This window comes from Venturia canescens, chromosome 1, assembly GCF_019457755.1.
Source record: "Venturia canescens isolate UGA chromosome 1, ASM1945775v1, whole genome shotgun sequence".
Lineage (NCBI taxonomy): Eukaryota > Metazoa > Arthropoda > Insecta > Hymenoptera > Ichneumonidae > Venturia > Venturia canescens.
Genome location: NC_057421.1, coordinates 8,590,767 through 8,605,555, shown reverse-complemented (window position 1 = coordinate 8,605,555; position 14,789 = coordinate 8,590,767). Strand labels below are relative to the sequence as shown.

At 34.9% G+C, this 14,789-nt stretch overlaps 3 protein-coding genes across 3 annotated transcripts; all 3 read right to left on the bottom strand.

Moving 5' to 3' along the window:
• Window positions 1–67: 67 nt before the first annotated feature.
• On the bottom strand, window positions 68–12,392 carry LOC122418998 (uncharacterized). Its single transcript, XM_043433216.1, has 13 exons — window positions 12,175–12,392; window positions 11,634–12,000; window positions 10,471–11,161; window positions 9,878–10,170; window positions 9,253–9,536; window positions 8,269–8,409; window positions 5,366–5,482; window positions 5,175–5,292; window positions 3,975–4,220; window positions 2,812–3,502; window positions 2,220–2,512; window positions 1,595–1,878; window positions 68–758 (listed from the first exon to the last, which is right to left on the bottom strand). Exons 2-13 carry the CDS (start codon window positions 11,818–11,820, stop codon window positions 264–266), a joined length of 3,840 nt encoding a protein of 1,279 aa, XP_043289151.1. The 5' UTR covers window positions 11,821–12,000; window positions 12,175–12,392; the 3' UTR covers window positions 68–263.
• Window positions 4,854–6,746, bottom strand: LOC122405631 (prefoldin subunit 4-like). Its single transcript, XM_043410565.1, has 4 exons — window positions 6,572–6,746; window positions 6,382–6,486; window positions 5,366–5,482; window positions 4,854–5,292 (listed from the first exon to the last, which is right to left on the bottom strand). Exons 1-4 carry the CDS (start codon window positions 6,608–6,610, stop codon window positions 5,140–5,142), a joined length of 414 nt encoding a protein of 137 aa, XP_043266500.1. The 5' UTR covers window positions 6,611–6,746; the 3' UTR covers window positions 4,854–5,139.
• Window positions 12,393–12,514: 122 nt separating the features above from the next.
• Window positions 12,515–14,412, bottom strand: LOC122405630 (prefoldin subunit 4-like). Its single transcript, XM_043410564.1, has 4 exons — window positions 14,235–14,412; window positions 14,045–14,149; window positions 13,027–13,143; window positions 12,515–12,953 (listed from the first exon to the last, which is right to left on the bottom strand). The coding sequence occupies exons 1-4, from the start codon at window positions 14,271–14,273 to the stop codon at window positions 12,801–12,803; spliced, it is 414 nt and encodes a 137-aa protein (XP_043266499.1). The 5' UTR covers window positions 14,274–14,412; the 3' UTR covers window positions 12,515–12,800.
• Between the last annotated feature and the right edge of the window lie 377 nt (window positions 14,413–14,789).

The following is a 14,789-nucleotide window of genomic DNA, read 5'->3' as shown; positions in this document are numbered from 1 at the left end:
TCTACGGATCTAAAAAGCAGAAAAAAACGTTTTTTTCCACGCAGTTGAACGCATAAACGAGTGAAGCGAAGCATCTCCGTTTTCGTCATAGAAATTAATTAATAAGAGGTTGAGCGAAATAGCGAAGAAGAAGCGTGTAATCACTTAATTTTTTACATAGCGAACAAAGCCAAACGAGCGGGTGTAAAAAACAACAAACGCTGTAAATGATTGAAGCTCATTAACTAAAACAAACATAAGCAGCAGGTAAGCGTAAAAATATACTATTTGAACATTTTACCGAGATAGTAACTCTTGAGGTATTGGACCGCGTGAAGTATTTCTTCGCAAGGTTTTTTCACCTCGCTGTGTAATATCTCCAACACCCTCTTTACCGCATCAACGTCGTACTTATTCGCCAATAATCTTTCTTTGTAGGGTTTCAGTTTCTCCACGATATCCTTGTTCTTGGCAATCGAACCAATGTGGTTTTTCAAGATATCGGAGTACGTGGGCCAATCGTTGACACAAGCTGGACATTGACAATCGAAAAAATATTGCTCTTTGAGCTTCGCTTTGCGTTCGGCTAACGTCATGTAAGCGTGATCTGCTCCGTAGCCCGTGAATATTTGATCACCCGGATAAATCGGCTGCTGGGCACGTGTCAACATCGTCAGACCGTCGAAGTGCCTGAACGTATTAGGCGCACACGAATGATTGTACAAACTGTGCACTATGAACAGCCCCGAACCAGCCTTCACACCCGGATCCAGTTGCATCTTGATGACATAAATTATTATATTATTTTCACATTTTATTTACAGTGTATCGATTGAAATTCAGATTGAAAGTCATTGTATTACATTTTACTCAAGATTATTGTAGTTTTTTTCTTTCTAAGTATCATGAAAAAAACGTGTACAAAAGTATTCGAAAAAACTGTTACGATGAAATAAGTAAAATCGCTGCTGCACACCAGCCAAATGAGTCAAATTTTTCAAATCACGTTTATGCAAAGCTAGAGGCTCCAATTGAATCAATTTCTGGTTCATTCATATTACAGCGTGTTTTATTCATTTGAAAAAGTATTAGTGGCCATGGAGTTGGAAATTTTTTGAATTTGATGTACAGTTTGATTGGATGGAAAAAAATGTCATTACAAATCGCTGAAACTTTCATAGGTTTGGGGAGAACTGTGAGATGAAATTTTAGGTCTCGTGAGGTACAAAAAATTTCGTAATTCGATGCTTGCTTATATTTTTCTGTCAATAAAACACTCTGTATAACGAATCAACCTTAAATCAATAGAATTAGGGTGTTAAACTTGAGATGAAAGTATTTGAAAAACTCTTTACTTCTTTGGTTAGTATGACGTAGACATATTAATCCAAAAAAAAGTTGTGATTAATTACTGTTTTTCAACAGCAATAAAAATTGAACTATTGGTAAATTAATATCAGAAGGGACCAGCATCGGAATTTTTCATTGAAAAATGAAGAAAAAAAATATTTGGAAAACCCCGTTTCAGCTTCGAGATTGTTTGTTCCCTTTCGAATGCAGGTTTCATTGATATGGGAATTTTCAAATTGTGTGATTCAGTAAAAGAAATTCTCACCGAGAAGCAATTTGAAGATACCAAAACGCAAGCACGAAACATAATGCTACCGCAGAACCATAAATCGCGTAGCTCATCAATAGTGTTGAAATCAGAAGCATCATATTTTTTTCCAAAAAATTCGGTCTGAGTAGCCAAAAGAACGGCTGTTAGAGCAGATATGCAGGCAAATGCACAAACCCCAACCAATGGTCTCGTGGTCATATTCGTTGCTAAGCTCAATGCTGATCTTGCACTTTTACTATCGAGAATACCCTCGTCCGTGAACCCGGCAGTTCTGGGATCTATGGAGAAACAGCAGTGGGTTTTGGCCTATTTCTCAAAACTTCCTTTTTTGTTTGTCTTTGATATTTTTAACATACAAAAGTGTTTTACTCAGATTTGAATAAAAAAAGAAATTTTATTAATTTATGGTTGATAATACTTTTGACCAAAAACTTCGTCTCTGTATCGTTACTTTGTCTCAGCTGAATTTTCTTGTCAATTATTTCGTCTCATTTTTAAATATCTTGAAATTTTTTTCGTACACCCTTTCAGTTGGAATTTTTTTTTAGATGGAAATCCATAATGCTCTTATAAAGTTTTATTTATACGAATGAATGAAAGAAACAACTAGAAAACTGACCCGGATTGCATTCTGCTTTTTCCATGTCTTTACGAAGCTCACTTATTTTTTTGCCATTTTCCGTCACTGTCAATACGAGTCTCATGATTTTCATCATCATTAACGTTCGAATTTTTTCTTCGTCGACATCGAGCAGATTGAAGAGCACCGCCAGAACTGGACACTCCATACAGTGGGACTTTTCCCAACTGATTTTCCTACATTTCTCGGAACAATACTGGATCAACGGACAGTTCGAACATGGCATCAGGTTGTAACATCTTTCTAGGCAATAATGGCAGTGGGTGTAGAATCTGAAAAAGAAAAGAAAGTTGTTAATGATTTTCTTCCTATCAGTATGCGAAGTTATAGCTCCGCCCCAGAAAGTCGGTTTTACAGCATTTCAAAAAACTATGAGAATTTTATTATAAAAATTTTATCACTAATTAATGATTTTTTATAAATTATTTCTTACGTCAAAATGTATGTTCATCTTTTTGAAAATATAAACGTTATTTGATCCTACGCTCATTGAATTTCTACGGAAGATCATGGTTAGGAAAAAAAATTATGAAAATTAAAAAAAGTACCGATCACGTAACAAAAGTCTCACTTGTCTTGATACAAAACCCAGGAATAAGGTGCCTCAATCGTGATCAAATCACCAGGCTTGAATTCACGTGTTGCAACCAAATGTCTGCCATATTCGGCGTTATAAGATATACGAACGCCAGCACTGTTAGCTGGTGCTTCTTCGCTAGAACCGTATTTTAACGACATTACATCAGGATCAAGCAGATGACGTGGTTTCGGTGGTTTACTAGCGCTCGAATCTTTCAAATCCAAATTACTCGTGAGTTTATCCTCTTCAACTTTCGGTGTAAATGTTATCTCAGAACTTTCTTCCCCATTGTTATCAAGTTTTGAAATAATAAGACATTTTTCTTTCTCCAGTGAGCTTTCCATGCTGTCGAGAGATTTTTCTTTCCCTTCTGAAGGCAAATCCTTATTCGCATTTTCTCCGTTTTTTTCCTTAGCCTCGGTCTCCTTCAATAATTTCTTCAACTCCTCGACGGCTTTGACTCCTCGTGCTTTCAATTTTTCACGCTTTTCCTTCGGATACCCCAAATCCAGGGCCGCGTCGACGTCCATAAAACATTCTTTGAACATTTGCTTCCTGTATAAAGCTGCCGACCGATTTGCCAAGGCGTGAGCCATTAACTCGTTCGTATCCGCGTAGGCTAGACTCATCGTGTAACTCGTAATCGCCTCGATATCGTCACCCGCAACGAAATGCTGATTACCTGAATTACCCAAATTTTATTAGTACTCATTCTGCAAGTAAATACACTTCCTTGGAAATTTTTGTTTTCTTTTTTCAACAAAACAAATTTTAAAAAATTGTTAATCTATCATCGAGAGACGAACTTGGTGAAAATAGAAAAAAAATTGAATGTTTACTATTTTAAAAAATTTTCGAACGATCGTAACAAAAGTTTGGAAAAAGTCTCGCAGCATGACGACTGACGGTTAAAACAAAATATCGAAAGAAATTAATTGCAGATGATCGGGATGGATACAATTTGAATATCATTTATTCGTGACGAGCAATTGTTGTAAGTGCTTCTTAGGAAAATCAATTGAATGAATAAAAAGCATCATTTTCATCAAAACTCCTAGTAATTTTTAGGCTTTTACTACTGTTCATAAAAAAAACTACAAAATTCGAATGTTCCCTGTTTCGTCTATTTTTTTAATGACCTATAAATATCTTACCTTCTTCCCGATACCGGATACAATCCTCCTCGTTCTTGACGTCCGGTTTCATGTCTGGTAACGACGATTTGACCATATTGAGGAGAATATGTTTCACAAGTGCCTCACTCTCTTTTTGTAAGCCATATCCAACGTGGGATTTCTTCGTTTGCTTCATAGACATGATAACTTCCTTAGCGACGTCCATAATTTCAGTATGATTTTTCCTGCACTCGAAAATAAGATGGTCAAAGGTGTTTTCGAATTTTTATCAGATTTTTAACAGCTGTTCTTTCTCCAAGAAATGACTTGATGATTTTGTGCGCGAAGATCCACGCACAATTGCCGAGCTTCATGAACTAAGATGAGAGTAAAGTCACCGGATGAACTAAAATTACCTCAGAGGGGAGGTATCGAAAAAGAGAATTAGAGAAGGGCGTATAACAATGAAAGTTTGCCATCGAATGAAAAATTTCAACAAATAGGTCGATCAAAAAACTAATTAATATCTTACGTGCTGTATAAATGACTTTTTCATTACAACAATTCGAGTTCCATACCTTGATTTTTTATTATACTTTTTATTTTGAGACTTTAAAGTTCAAACTGTTGAACCGAGTCGTATTTCGAGAACTGGCCGACTCGTGCCTGTCGGACCGGCAATATCTTTGCTTTTTTTCTTCCCAGAAGTAAGCCTCTAATTTGGCAGAAGTTCAGATCCATTGCAGTCTATTTAACACTCGCAACGATATCCCGAACACGAGTACTTGAGCTATTTCTGGCCCACACGATTATAAAGTTGTAATTTTGGAAAATCTCTTTCTATTGGAACGGATTATTTCCAAGTTCATGGTTTAAATTTGTTAGAAATATGATGAAAGTGGTGAGGAACTTTCAAAATTTATGTAAATGATTTATTTTATATTTCGTGAGTTAATCACTTGCATACATGCGTTTTTCACCATAACGTCCATTAATACAAGACGAATGATGGTGAGAGCGGCAAATTAGGGCGCAATATTAATCGGTTGAGTTGCAGATAAAAAAAAATCAACTGCCTCTCGTTCTTTTGATAAATCTTAATAATAATTATAGTTTTCCAGTATCATGATAGATAAAAATGGACGATTTGCCTGTGAATTTATATATTCGTGTATAAATACATGGATAAAGTCATTGGATTTCCTTAATCTTCGTCTGCTTCCAAATTTATGTGACTACCAAATTTAGCGTACAACTGGGTTTTCAAGTCGCTCATTATGCCTTTTAGAAACGAACACTTCTCCTCCAGTTCCAAAATTTCTTCGTTTTTCTTCTTCTTAGCTTTTTCAAGACATTCCTGTTAAGAGAATTGGTTATCAATTGTGTACGGATACTCATCATTATTGAATAAAAGAACGATTAAGAATTACCTGTGTTTTGGGTAGACCTTGATTTATGAAAACGTCTCCTATGTGGTAGGGAATTACAGCATCATCGTCCAACAATTCCAACTCGTCACAAGTATCTTCCAGATTCTTCAATTCATTCTGTAATACGATTTTTTTGTATTTTCTACACGTGATGGGTAAAAATTCATTTAGCATATTACACGAGTGATTGAATGAAGTTTGATGAAGAATTTGAGCACGTGCTCTAGGAAAGTTTCACACTGTTAATTCAGACAAAAGGTATAGCACTCTGGAGTCTAATCTAGATAAGACTTTTCTATTGGAATTGGGAAAAAATTTTCATGCTAGAAGAGACGATTTGCCGGAAATCAATTGAAAAAATAATCGAGTGCTATATTAACCTTTTAGCTACTCTATTTTGAATTTGCAACAACAGTCATGTACTCTTCTGAAATTATTGTGGAACGTAATATTAGGTTCGTTTTTTAATGACGAGATATTACTTTAAAACATTTTGAGGTCCATTTGTGATAAATCCAAATAGAATAATTCATGTCAACGAACCAAGTGCTTGGGAATGAACAGTGAAAATAGGTCTGCAGATAGAGGACTCAAATACAGTTTAACTTTCTCATGTGTAGATATATATAACTATAAATGACTGTTTTTTTGTTAAAGTCCTAGATTTTTTAATTAGAATGAAGTGATTGTTAAAGACACAGAGTGTCCTTAGAACCTCTTATGAGTTTGAAATTTGTTTTTCAACTACTTAGATAAAATAGTCTTCAATACATTTGATTTTTTCTAATAGATTCCAATTTGGAATTTACCGCTAAATATTTGTCTCATTTATTCAAGGCCACTTGTGTTCATAATGAATTAGTAAGATATGAAGACAAAAGAATAATTATTTTCCTTGATCAGAAAAAAATGTTGAGTGTCAATCTATCTCTGGTAGAGCACCAAATATGGTCATGAATCACAGAAATGTATTTCTGTATGGACTAAGGACAACATTACTTATTAATAAAATGAACCTGTTTAATTTTGAGCTCTTCCTTCAAATCATCCATTTGAGCATTTCGCTTTGCGAATTCATTAATTTTCTTTTGATCCTCATACGAGATGTGAACGTCAGAATCCTGGAGGGAATAAGAAATGACAGGTTATGTATGAAAATTCAGTCGGTGTATTTACGGAAACATTAAATATTAGATGATTACTTACTGGCTGAAACGCTGCCTGGGCATTTTTACCTCCCGCCATTTTTCAATATGTTCCTGTTGTGAAAATGTTGTCAATAAGAATACTTTTCCATAAAATGGTATATTCAATCGACATACAAGATCTCGTTCCGTATATTTTATATATATTAGGAATAAGAAGCAAGAGAGAGGTCCTATAGTCAAATATATGGCGCCGGTTAAAGTCGTGAGGTCGATAAAGCAGAAGCCAATACTCTAATGATCGTGAATCAACAATCGGTCATGAGCATCTCAAACTATATATAGCTGCGGTGTTTTGATTGGCTACCTTGGCTACGAACTGAAAGCTGGCGATTGAGAATTTTGAGTTTTTAATAAAAATCAAAGTTGTTATATGCTGTTCTCTTTTTTTCACTCATATTTTCCTTATTTTATTGCCCGCTTTTTTTCGTCTAACTATCAAAAGTAACTATATACAACAAATTTTTTACTCAATTTCTAGTAACTTTATATCCAGTTCTTGCTAACACAATATAGTTCCATACTGACAAAAAGAAGTCATATGTTAATTATAAGTCTAAAATAAAAGGAACAGAACAAATTAGCAATTTACATTTTTTGCGACCCGATGCATTCGCGCCGTGCGCAAGCGCAGGCGCAAGAAAATTCTCTCTGTGGTGAGTTTTCCTTTCACGGAATTCATTCACACCATCGCCCGTGCCCGACAATATTTATATTTCAGTGCGTCTTCGTCGTCTTCGTTCGAAAATAAGAAAGAAAGTGGGGGCGGCATATTGTGCCATATAGTCTCAGGTCTCACCTCTCAATGCTAGCTCCGCTGGGCATTTACTACAACAGTTGTTTGCCGACTACTGTCGTGCTTTGATCTTTTATAAAAATAGATAATAGCATCATCGCATGCTATTTGGGGTTTACATTTGTCGCGTGTTTACTCAATCCACGATAACAATACCGCGTCACCCTCGTTTTATGTTTATTCCTCACCTCTTCTCGTTGAATTAATTTGTGTGTCTTTTTTTTAAGTTTTTGTGATTGTGGTTAAAGGCTAAAATAATGCCGGTGTTTCACACAAAGACTATAGAAAGCATTCTTGAACCAGTTGCACAGCAGGTACATTCTATATAGTTACGATATTGACGACAAAACGGTCGAATTTTTGAGCTTACTAACTGTTTTTAACGCTTCAAATAAACTCATTTTGGACAGCAATGTCGTCGCCACCACCTTCGCCAGCGCCCTTCAATTCTTTGCTTAATCACATTGCAATCTCTACGATTGTACCGAATAAATATTAATCAACACATATGTATCTTCAATACCTTATACCTGATAACACTCGGTGATTTTATTGAGCTTTCTTCATTAGTTAATGAAGCTTCTAAATGTTGAAAATCGCGTGATCTTTATCACTAAAATTTTGGGGTTAAGCTTATCGTATTTGCAGCTAAACGGTGGTTCAGTATGCGTCACTTTGGGCGATGAGTAACAGTGGTATCCGTCAGATTGCTGTTTATACTCGGAAAAAAGCGGCGGTACAACGCGCTTCTTTATAATGAAATATTGATCGGGTGAATTTTTTTTTGGTTAAACTACTACAAAATGGCGCTTATTTTTAGACCATCTTCAAGTTTTTTTTAATTTTTCTACGGTGTGACCTTGAAAGGCTGCTTCGATATGTAAATATATTTATATGTCTGCAATCGAACCATGGAATCTACCGTAGAGCACTGTATATTTTAATAAATAAAGGAAAATCAAGAAAAAAAATGAATAAAATATGTACAAACTGTGCACTATGAACAGCCCCGAACCAGCCTTCACACCCGGATCCAGTTGCATCTTGATGACATAAATTATTATATTATTTTCACATTTTATTTACAGTGTATCGATTGAAATTCAGATTGAAAGTCATTGTATTACATTTTACTCAAGATTATTGTAGTTTTTTTCTTTCTAAGTATCATGAAAAAACGTGTACAAAAGTATTCGAAAAAACTGATACGATGAAATAAGTAAAATCGCTGCTGCACACCAGCCAAATGAGTCAAATTTTTCAAATCACGTTTATGCAAAGCTAGAGACTCCAATTGAATCAATTTCTGGTTCATTCATATTACAGCGTGTCTTATTCATTTAAAAAAGTATTAGTGGCCATGGAGTTGGAAATTTTTTGAATTTGATGTACAGTTTAATTGGATGGAAAAAAATGTCATTACAAATCGCTGAAACTTTCATAGGTTTGGGGAGAACTGTGAGATGAAATTTTAGGTCTCGTGAGGTACAAAAAATTTCGTAATTCGATGCTTGCTCATATTTTTCTGTCAATAAAACACTCTGTATAACGAATCAACCTTAAATCAATAGAATTAGGGTGTTAAACTTGAGATGAAAGTATTTGAAAAACTCTTTACTTCTTTGGTTAGTATGACGTAGACATATTAATCCAAAAAAAAGTTGTGATTAATTACTGTTTTTCAACAGCAATAAAAATTGAACTATTGGTAAATTAATATCAGAAGGGACCAGCATCGGAATGTTTCATTGAAAAATGAAGAAAAAAAATATTTGGAAAACCCCGTTTCAGTGAAATAGCTTCGAGATTGTTTGTTCCCTTTCGAATGCAGGTTTCATTGATATGGGAATTTTCAAATTGTGCGATTCAGTAAAAGAAATTCTCACCGAGAAGCAATTTGAAGATACCAAAACGCAAGCACGAAACATAATGCTACCGCAGAACCATAAATCGCGTAGCTCATCAATAGTGTTGAAATCAGAAGCATCATATTTTTTTCCAAAAAATTCGGTCTGAGTAGCCAAAAGAACGGCTGTTAGAGCAGATATGCAGGCAAATGCACAAACCCCAACCAATGGTCTCGTGGTCATATTTGTTGCTAAGCTCAATGCTGATCTTGCACTTTTACTATCGAGAATACCCTCGTCCGTGAACCCGGCAGTTCTGGGATCTATGGAGAAACAGCAGTGGGTTTTGGCCTATTTCTCAAAACTTCCTTTTTTGTTTGTCTTTGATATTTTTAACATACAAAAGTGTTTTACTCAGATTTGAATAAAAAAAGAAATTTTATTAATTTATGGTTGATAATTCTTTTGACCAAAAACTTCGTCTCTGTATCGTTACTTTGTCTCAGCTGAATTTTCTTGTCAATTATTTCGTCTCATTTTTAAATATCTTGAAATTTTTTTCGTACACCCTTTCAGTTGGAATTTTTTTTTAGATGGAAAGCCATAATGCTCTTATAAAGTTTCATTTATACGAATGAATGAAAGAAACAACTAGAAAACTGACCCGGATTGCATTCTGCTTTTTCCATGTCTTTACGAAGCTCACTTATTTTTTTGCCATTTTCCGTCACTGTCAATACGAGTCTCATGATTTTCATCATCATTAACGTTCGAATTTTTTCTTCGTCGACATCGAGCAGATTGAAGAGCACCGCCAGAACTGGACACTCCATACAGTGGGACTTTTCCCAACTGATTTTCCTACATTTCTCGGAACAATACTGGATCAACGGACAGTTCGAACATGGCATCAGGTTGTAACATCTTTCTAGGCAATAATGGCAGTGGGTGTAGAATCTGAAAAAGAAAAGAAAGTTGTTAATGATTTTCTTCCCATCAGTATGCGAAGTTATAGCTCCGCCCCAGAAAGTCGGTTTTACAGCATTTCAAAAAACTATGAGAATTTTATTATAAAAATTTTATCACTGATTAATGATTTTTTATAAATTATTTCTTACGTCAAAATGTATGTTCATCTTTTTGAAAATATAAACGTTATTTGATCCTACGCTCATTGAATTTCTACGGAAGATCATGGTTAGAAAAAAAAAATTATGAAAATTAAAAAAAGTACCGATCACGTAACAAAAGTCTCACTTGTCTTGATACAAAACCCAGGAATAAGGTGCCTCAATCGTGATCAAATCACCAGGCTTGAATTCACGTGTTGCAACCAAATGTCTGCCATATTCGGCGTTATAAGATATACGAACGCCAGCACTGTTAGCTGGTGCTTCTTCGCTGGAACCGTATTTTAACGACATTACATCAGGATCAAGCAGATGACGTGGTTTCGGTGGTTTACTAGCGCTCGAATCTTTCAAATCCAAATTACTCGTGAGTTTATCCTCTTCAACTTTCGGTGTAAATTTTATCTCAGAACTTTCTTCCCCATTGTTATCAAGTTTTGAAATAATAAGAAATTTTTCTTTCTCCAGTGAGCTTTCCATGCTGTCGAGAGATTTTTCTTTCCCTTCTGAAGGCAAATCCTTATTCGCATTTTCTCCGTTTTTTTCCTTAGCCTCGGTCTCCTTCAATAATTTCTTCAACTCCTCGACGGCTTTGACTCCTCGTGCTTTCAATTTTTCACGCTTTTCCTTCGGATACCCCAAATCCAGGGCCGCGTCGACGTCCATAAAACATTCTTTGAACATTTGCTTCCTGTATAAAGCTGCCGACCGATTTGCCAAGGCGTGAGCCATTAACTCGTTCGTATCCGCGTAGGCTAGACTCATCGTGTAACTCGTAATCGCCTCGATATCGTCACCCGCAACGAAATGCTGATTACCTGAATTACCCAAATTTTATTAGTACTCATTCTGCAAGTAAATACACTTCCTTGGAAATTTTTGTTTTCTTTTTTCAACAAAACAAATTTTAAAAAATTGTTAATCTATCATCGAGAGACAAACTTGGTGAAAATAGAAAAAGAATTGAATGTTTACTATTTTAAAAAATTTTCGAATGATCGTAACAAAAGTTTGGAAAAAGTCTCGCAGCATGACGACTGACGGTTAAAACAAAATATCGAAAGAAATTAATTGCAGATGATCGGGATGGATCCAATTTGAATATCATTTATTCGTGACGAGCAATTGTTGTAAGTGCTTCTTAGGAAAATCAATTGAATGAATAAAAAGCATCATTTTCATCAAAACTCCTAGTAATTTTTAGGCTTTTACTACTGTTCATAAAAAAAACTACAAAATTCGAATGTTCCCTGTTTCGTCTATTTTTTTAATGACCTATAAATATCTTACCTTCTTCCCGATACCGGATACAATCCTCCTCGTTCTTGACGTCCGGTTTCATGTCTGGTAACGACGATTTGACCATATTGAGGAGAATATGTTTCACAAGTGCCTCACTCTCTTTTTGTAAGCCATATCCAACGTGGGATTTCTTCGTTTGCTTCATAGACATGATAACTTCCTTAGCGACGTCCATAATTTCAGTATGATTTTTCCTGCACTCGAAAATAAGATGGTCAAAGGTGTTTTCGAATTTTTATCGGATTTTTAACAGCTGTTCTTTCTCCAAGAAATGACTTGATGATTTTGTGCGCGAAGATCCACGCACAATTGCCGAGCTTCATGAACTAAGATGAGAGTAAAGTCACCGGATGAACTAAAATTACCTCAGAGGGGAGGTATCGAAAAAGAGAATTAGAGAAGGGCGTATATAACAATGAAAGTTTGCCATCGAATGAAAAATTTCAACAAATAGGTCGATCAAAAAACTAATTAATATCTTACGTGCTGTATAAATGACTTTTTCATTACAACAATTCGAGTTCCATACCTTGATTTTTTATTATACTTTTTATTTTGAGACTTTAAAGTTCAAACTGTTGAACCGAGTCGTATTTCGAGAACTGGCCGACTCGTGCCCGTCGGACCGGCAATATCTTTGCTTTTTTTCTTCCCAGAAGTAAGCCTCTAATTTGGCAGAAGTTCAGATCCATTGCAGTCTATTTAACACTCGCAACGATATCCCGAACACGAGTACTTGAGCTATTTCTGGCCCACACGATTATAAAGTTGTAATTTTGGAAAATCTCTTTCTATTGGAACGGATTATTTCCAAGTTCATGGTTTAAATTTGTTAGAAATATGACGAAAGTGGTGAGGAACTTTCAAAATTTATGTAAATGATTTATTTTATATTTCGTGAGTTAATCACTTGCATACATGCGTTTTTCACCATAACGTCGATTAATACAAGACGAATGATGGTGAGAGCGGAAAATTAGGGCGCAATATTAATCGGTTGAGTTGCAGATAAAAAAAAATCAACTGCCTCTCGTTCTTTTGATAAATCTTAATAATAATTATAGTTTTCCAGTATCATGATAGATAAAAATGGACGATTTGCCTGTGAATTTATATATTCGTGTATAAATAGATGGATAAAGTCATTGGATTTCCTTAATCTTCGTCTGCTTCCAAATTTATGTGACTACCAAATTTAGCGTACAACTGGGTTTTCAAGTCGCTCATTATGCCTTTTAGAAACGAACACTTCTCCTCCAGTTCCAAAATTTCTTCGTTTTTCTTCTTCTTAGCTTTTTCAAGAAATGCCTGTTAAGAGAGTTGGTTATCAATTGTGTACGGATACTCATCATTATTGAATAAAAGAACGATTAAGAATTACCTGTGTTATGGGTAGACCTTGATTTATGAAAACGTCTCCTATGTGGTAGGGAATTACATCATCATTGTCCAACAATTCCAACTCGTCACAAGTATCTTCCAGATTCTTCAATTCATTCTGTAATACGATTTTTTTGTATTTTCTACACGTCATGGATAAAAATTCATTTAACATATTACACGAGTGATTGAATGAAGTTTGATGAAGAATTTGAGCACGTGCTCTAGGAAAGTTTCACACTGTTAATTCAGACAAAAGGTATAGCACTCTGGAGTCTAATCTAGATAAGATTATTCTATTGGAATTGGGAAAAAATTTTCATGCTAGAAGAGACGATTTGCCGGAAATCAATTGAAAAAATAATCGAGTGCCATATTAACCTTTTAGCTACTCTATTTTGAATTTGCAACGATAGTCATGTACTCTTCTGAAATTATTGTGGAACATAATATTAGGTTCGTTTTTTAATGACGAGATATTACTTTAAAACATTTTGAGGTCCATTTGTGATAAATCCAAATAGAATGATTCATGTCAACGAACCAAGTGCTTGGGAATGAACAGTGAAAATAGGTCTGCAGATAGAGGACTCAAATACAGTTTAACTTTCTCATGTGTAGATATATATATAACTATAAATGACTGCTTTTTTGTTAAAGTCCTAGACTTTTTAATTAGAATGAAGTGATTGTTAAAGACACAGAGTGTCCTTAGAACCTCTTATGAGTTTGAAATTTGTTTTTCAACTACTTAGATAAAATAGTCTTCAATACATTTGATTTTTTCTAATAGATTCCAATTTGGAATTTACCGCTAAATATTTGTCTCATTTATTCAAGGCCACTTGTGTTCATAATGAATTAGTAAGATATGAAGACAAAAGAATAATTATTTTCCTTGATCAGAAAAAAATGTTGAGTGTCAATCTATCTCTGGTAGAGCACCAAATATGGTCATGAATCACAGAAATGTATTTCTGTATGGACTAAGGACAACATTGCTTATTAATAAAATGAACCTGCTTAATTTTGAGCTCTTCCTTCAAATCATCCATTTGAGCATTTAGCTTTGCGAATGCATTAATTTTCTTTTGATCCTCATACGAGATGTGAACGTCAGAATCCTGGAGGGAATAAGAAATGACAGGTTATGTATGAAAATTCAGTCGGTGTATTTACGGAAACATTAAATATTAGATGATTACTTACTGGCTGAAACGCTGCCTGGGCATTTTTACCTCCCGCCATTTTTCAATATGTTCCTGTTGTGAAAATGTTGTCAATAAGAATACTTTTCCATAAAATGGTATATTCAATCGACATACAAGATCTCGTTCCGTATAATTATATATATTAGGAATAAGAAGCAAGAGAGAGGTCCTATAGTCAAATATATGGCGCCGCGGTTAAAGTCGTGAGGTCGATAAAGCAGAAGCCAATACTCTAATGATCGTGAATCAACAATCGGTCATGAGCATCTCAAACTATATATAGCTGCGGTGTTTTGATTGGCTACCTTGGCTACGAACTGAAAGCTGGCGATTGAGAATTTAGAGTTTTTAATAAAAATCAAAGTTGTTATATGCTGTTCTCTTTTTTTCACTCATATTTTCCTTATTTTATTGCCCGCTTTTTTTCGTCTAACTATCAAAAGTAACTATATACAACAAATTTTTTACTCAATTTCTAGTAACTTTATATCCAGTTCTTGCTAACACAATATAGTTCCATACTGACAAAAAGAAGTCATATGTTAATTATAAG

What these genes read in the sequence shown, in the direction of transcription:
- LOC122418998 (XM_043433216.1), bottom strand. Translation starts at nt 11,820, where the DNA reads ATGGACGTCGCTAAGGAAGTTATCATGTCTATGAAGCAAACGAAGAAA. An exon ending in TGGGTTTTGTATCAAGACAA is followed by an intron (nt 10,171 to 10,470) that starts GTGAGACTTTTG and finishes TTTCTTTTTCAG; the next exon opens with ATTCTACACCCACTGCCATT. An exon ending in AAAAGCAGAATGCAATCCGG is followed by an intron (nt 9,537 to 9,877) that starts GTCAGTTTTCTA and finishes GTTTCTCCATAG; the next exon opens with ATCCCAGAACTGCCGGGTTC.
- LOC122405630 (XM_043410564.1), bottom strand. Translation starts at nt 14,273, where the DNA reads ATGGCGGGAGGTAAAAATGCCCAGGCAGCGTTTCAGCCA. An exon ending in AAGAGCTCAAAATTAAGCAG is followed by an intron (nt 13,144 to 14,044) that starts GTTCATTTTATT and finishes ATCGTATTACAG; the next exon opens with AATGAATTGAAGAATCTGGA. An exon ending in AAGGTCTACCCATAACACAG is followed by an intron (nt 12,954 to 13,026) that starts GTAATTCTTAAT and finishes CTCTCTTAACAG; the next exon opens with GCATTTCTTGAAAAAGCTAA.
- LOC122405631 (XM_043410565.1), bottom strand. Translation starts at nt 6,610, where the DNA reads ATGGCGGGAGGTAAAAATGCCCAGGCAGCGTTTCAGCCA. An exon ending in CCCAGGCAGCGTTTCAGCCA is followed by an intron (nt 6,487 to 6,571) that starts GTAAGTAATCAT and finishes TATTCCCTCCAG; the next exon opens with GATTCTGACGTTCACATCTC. An exon ending in AAGAGCTCAAAATTAAACAG is followed by an intron (nt 5,483 to 6,381) that starts GTTCATTTTATT and finishes ATCGTATTACAG; the next exon opens with AATGAATTGAAGAATCTGGA.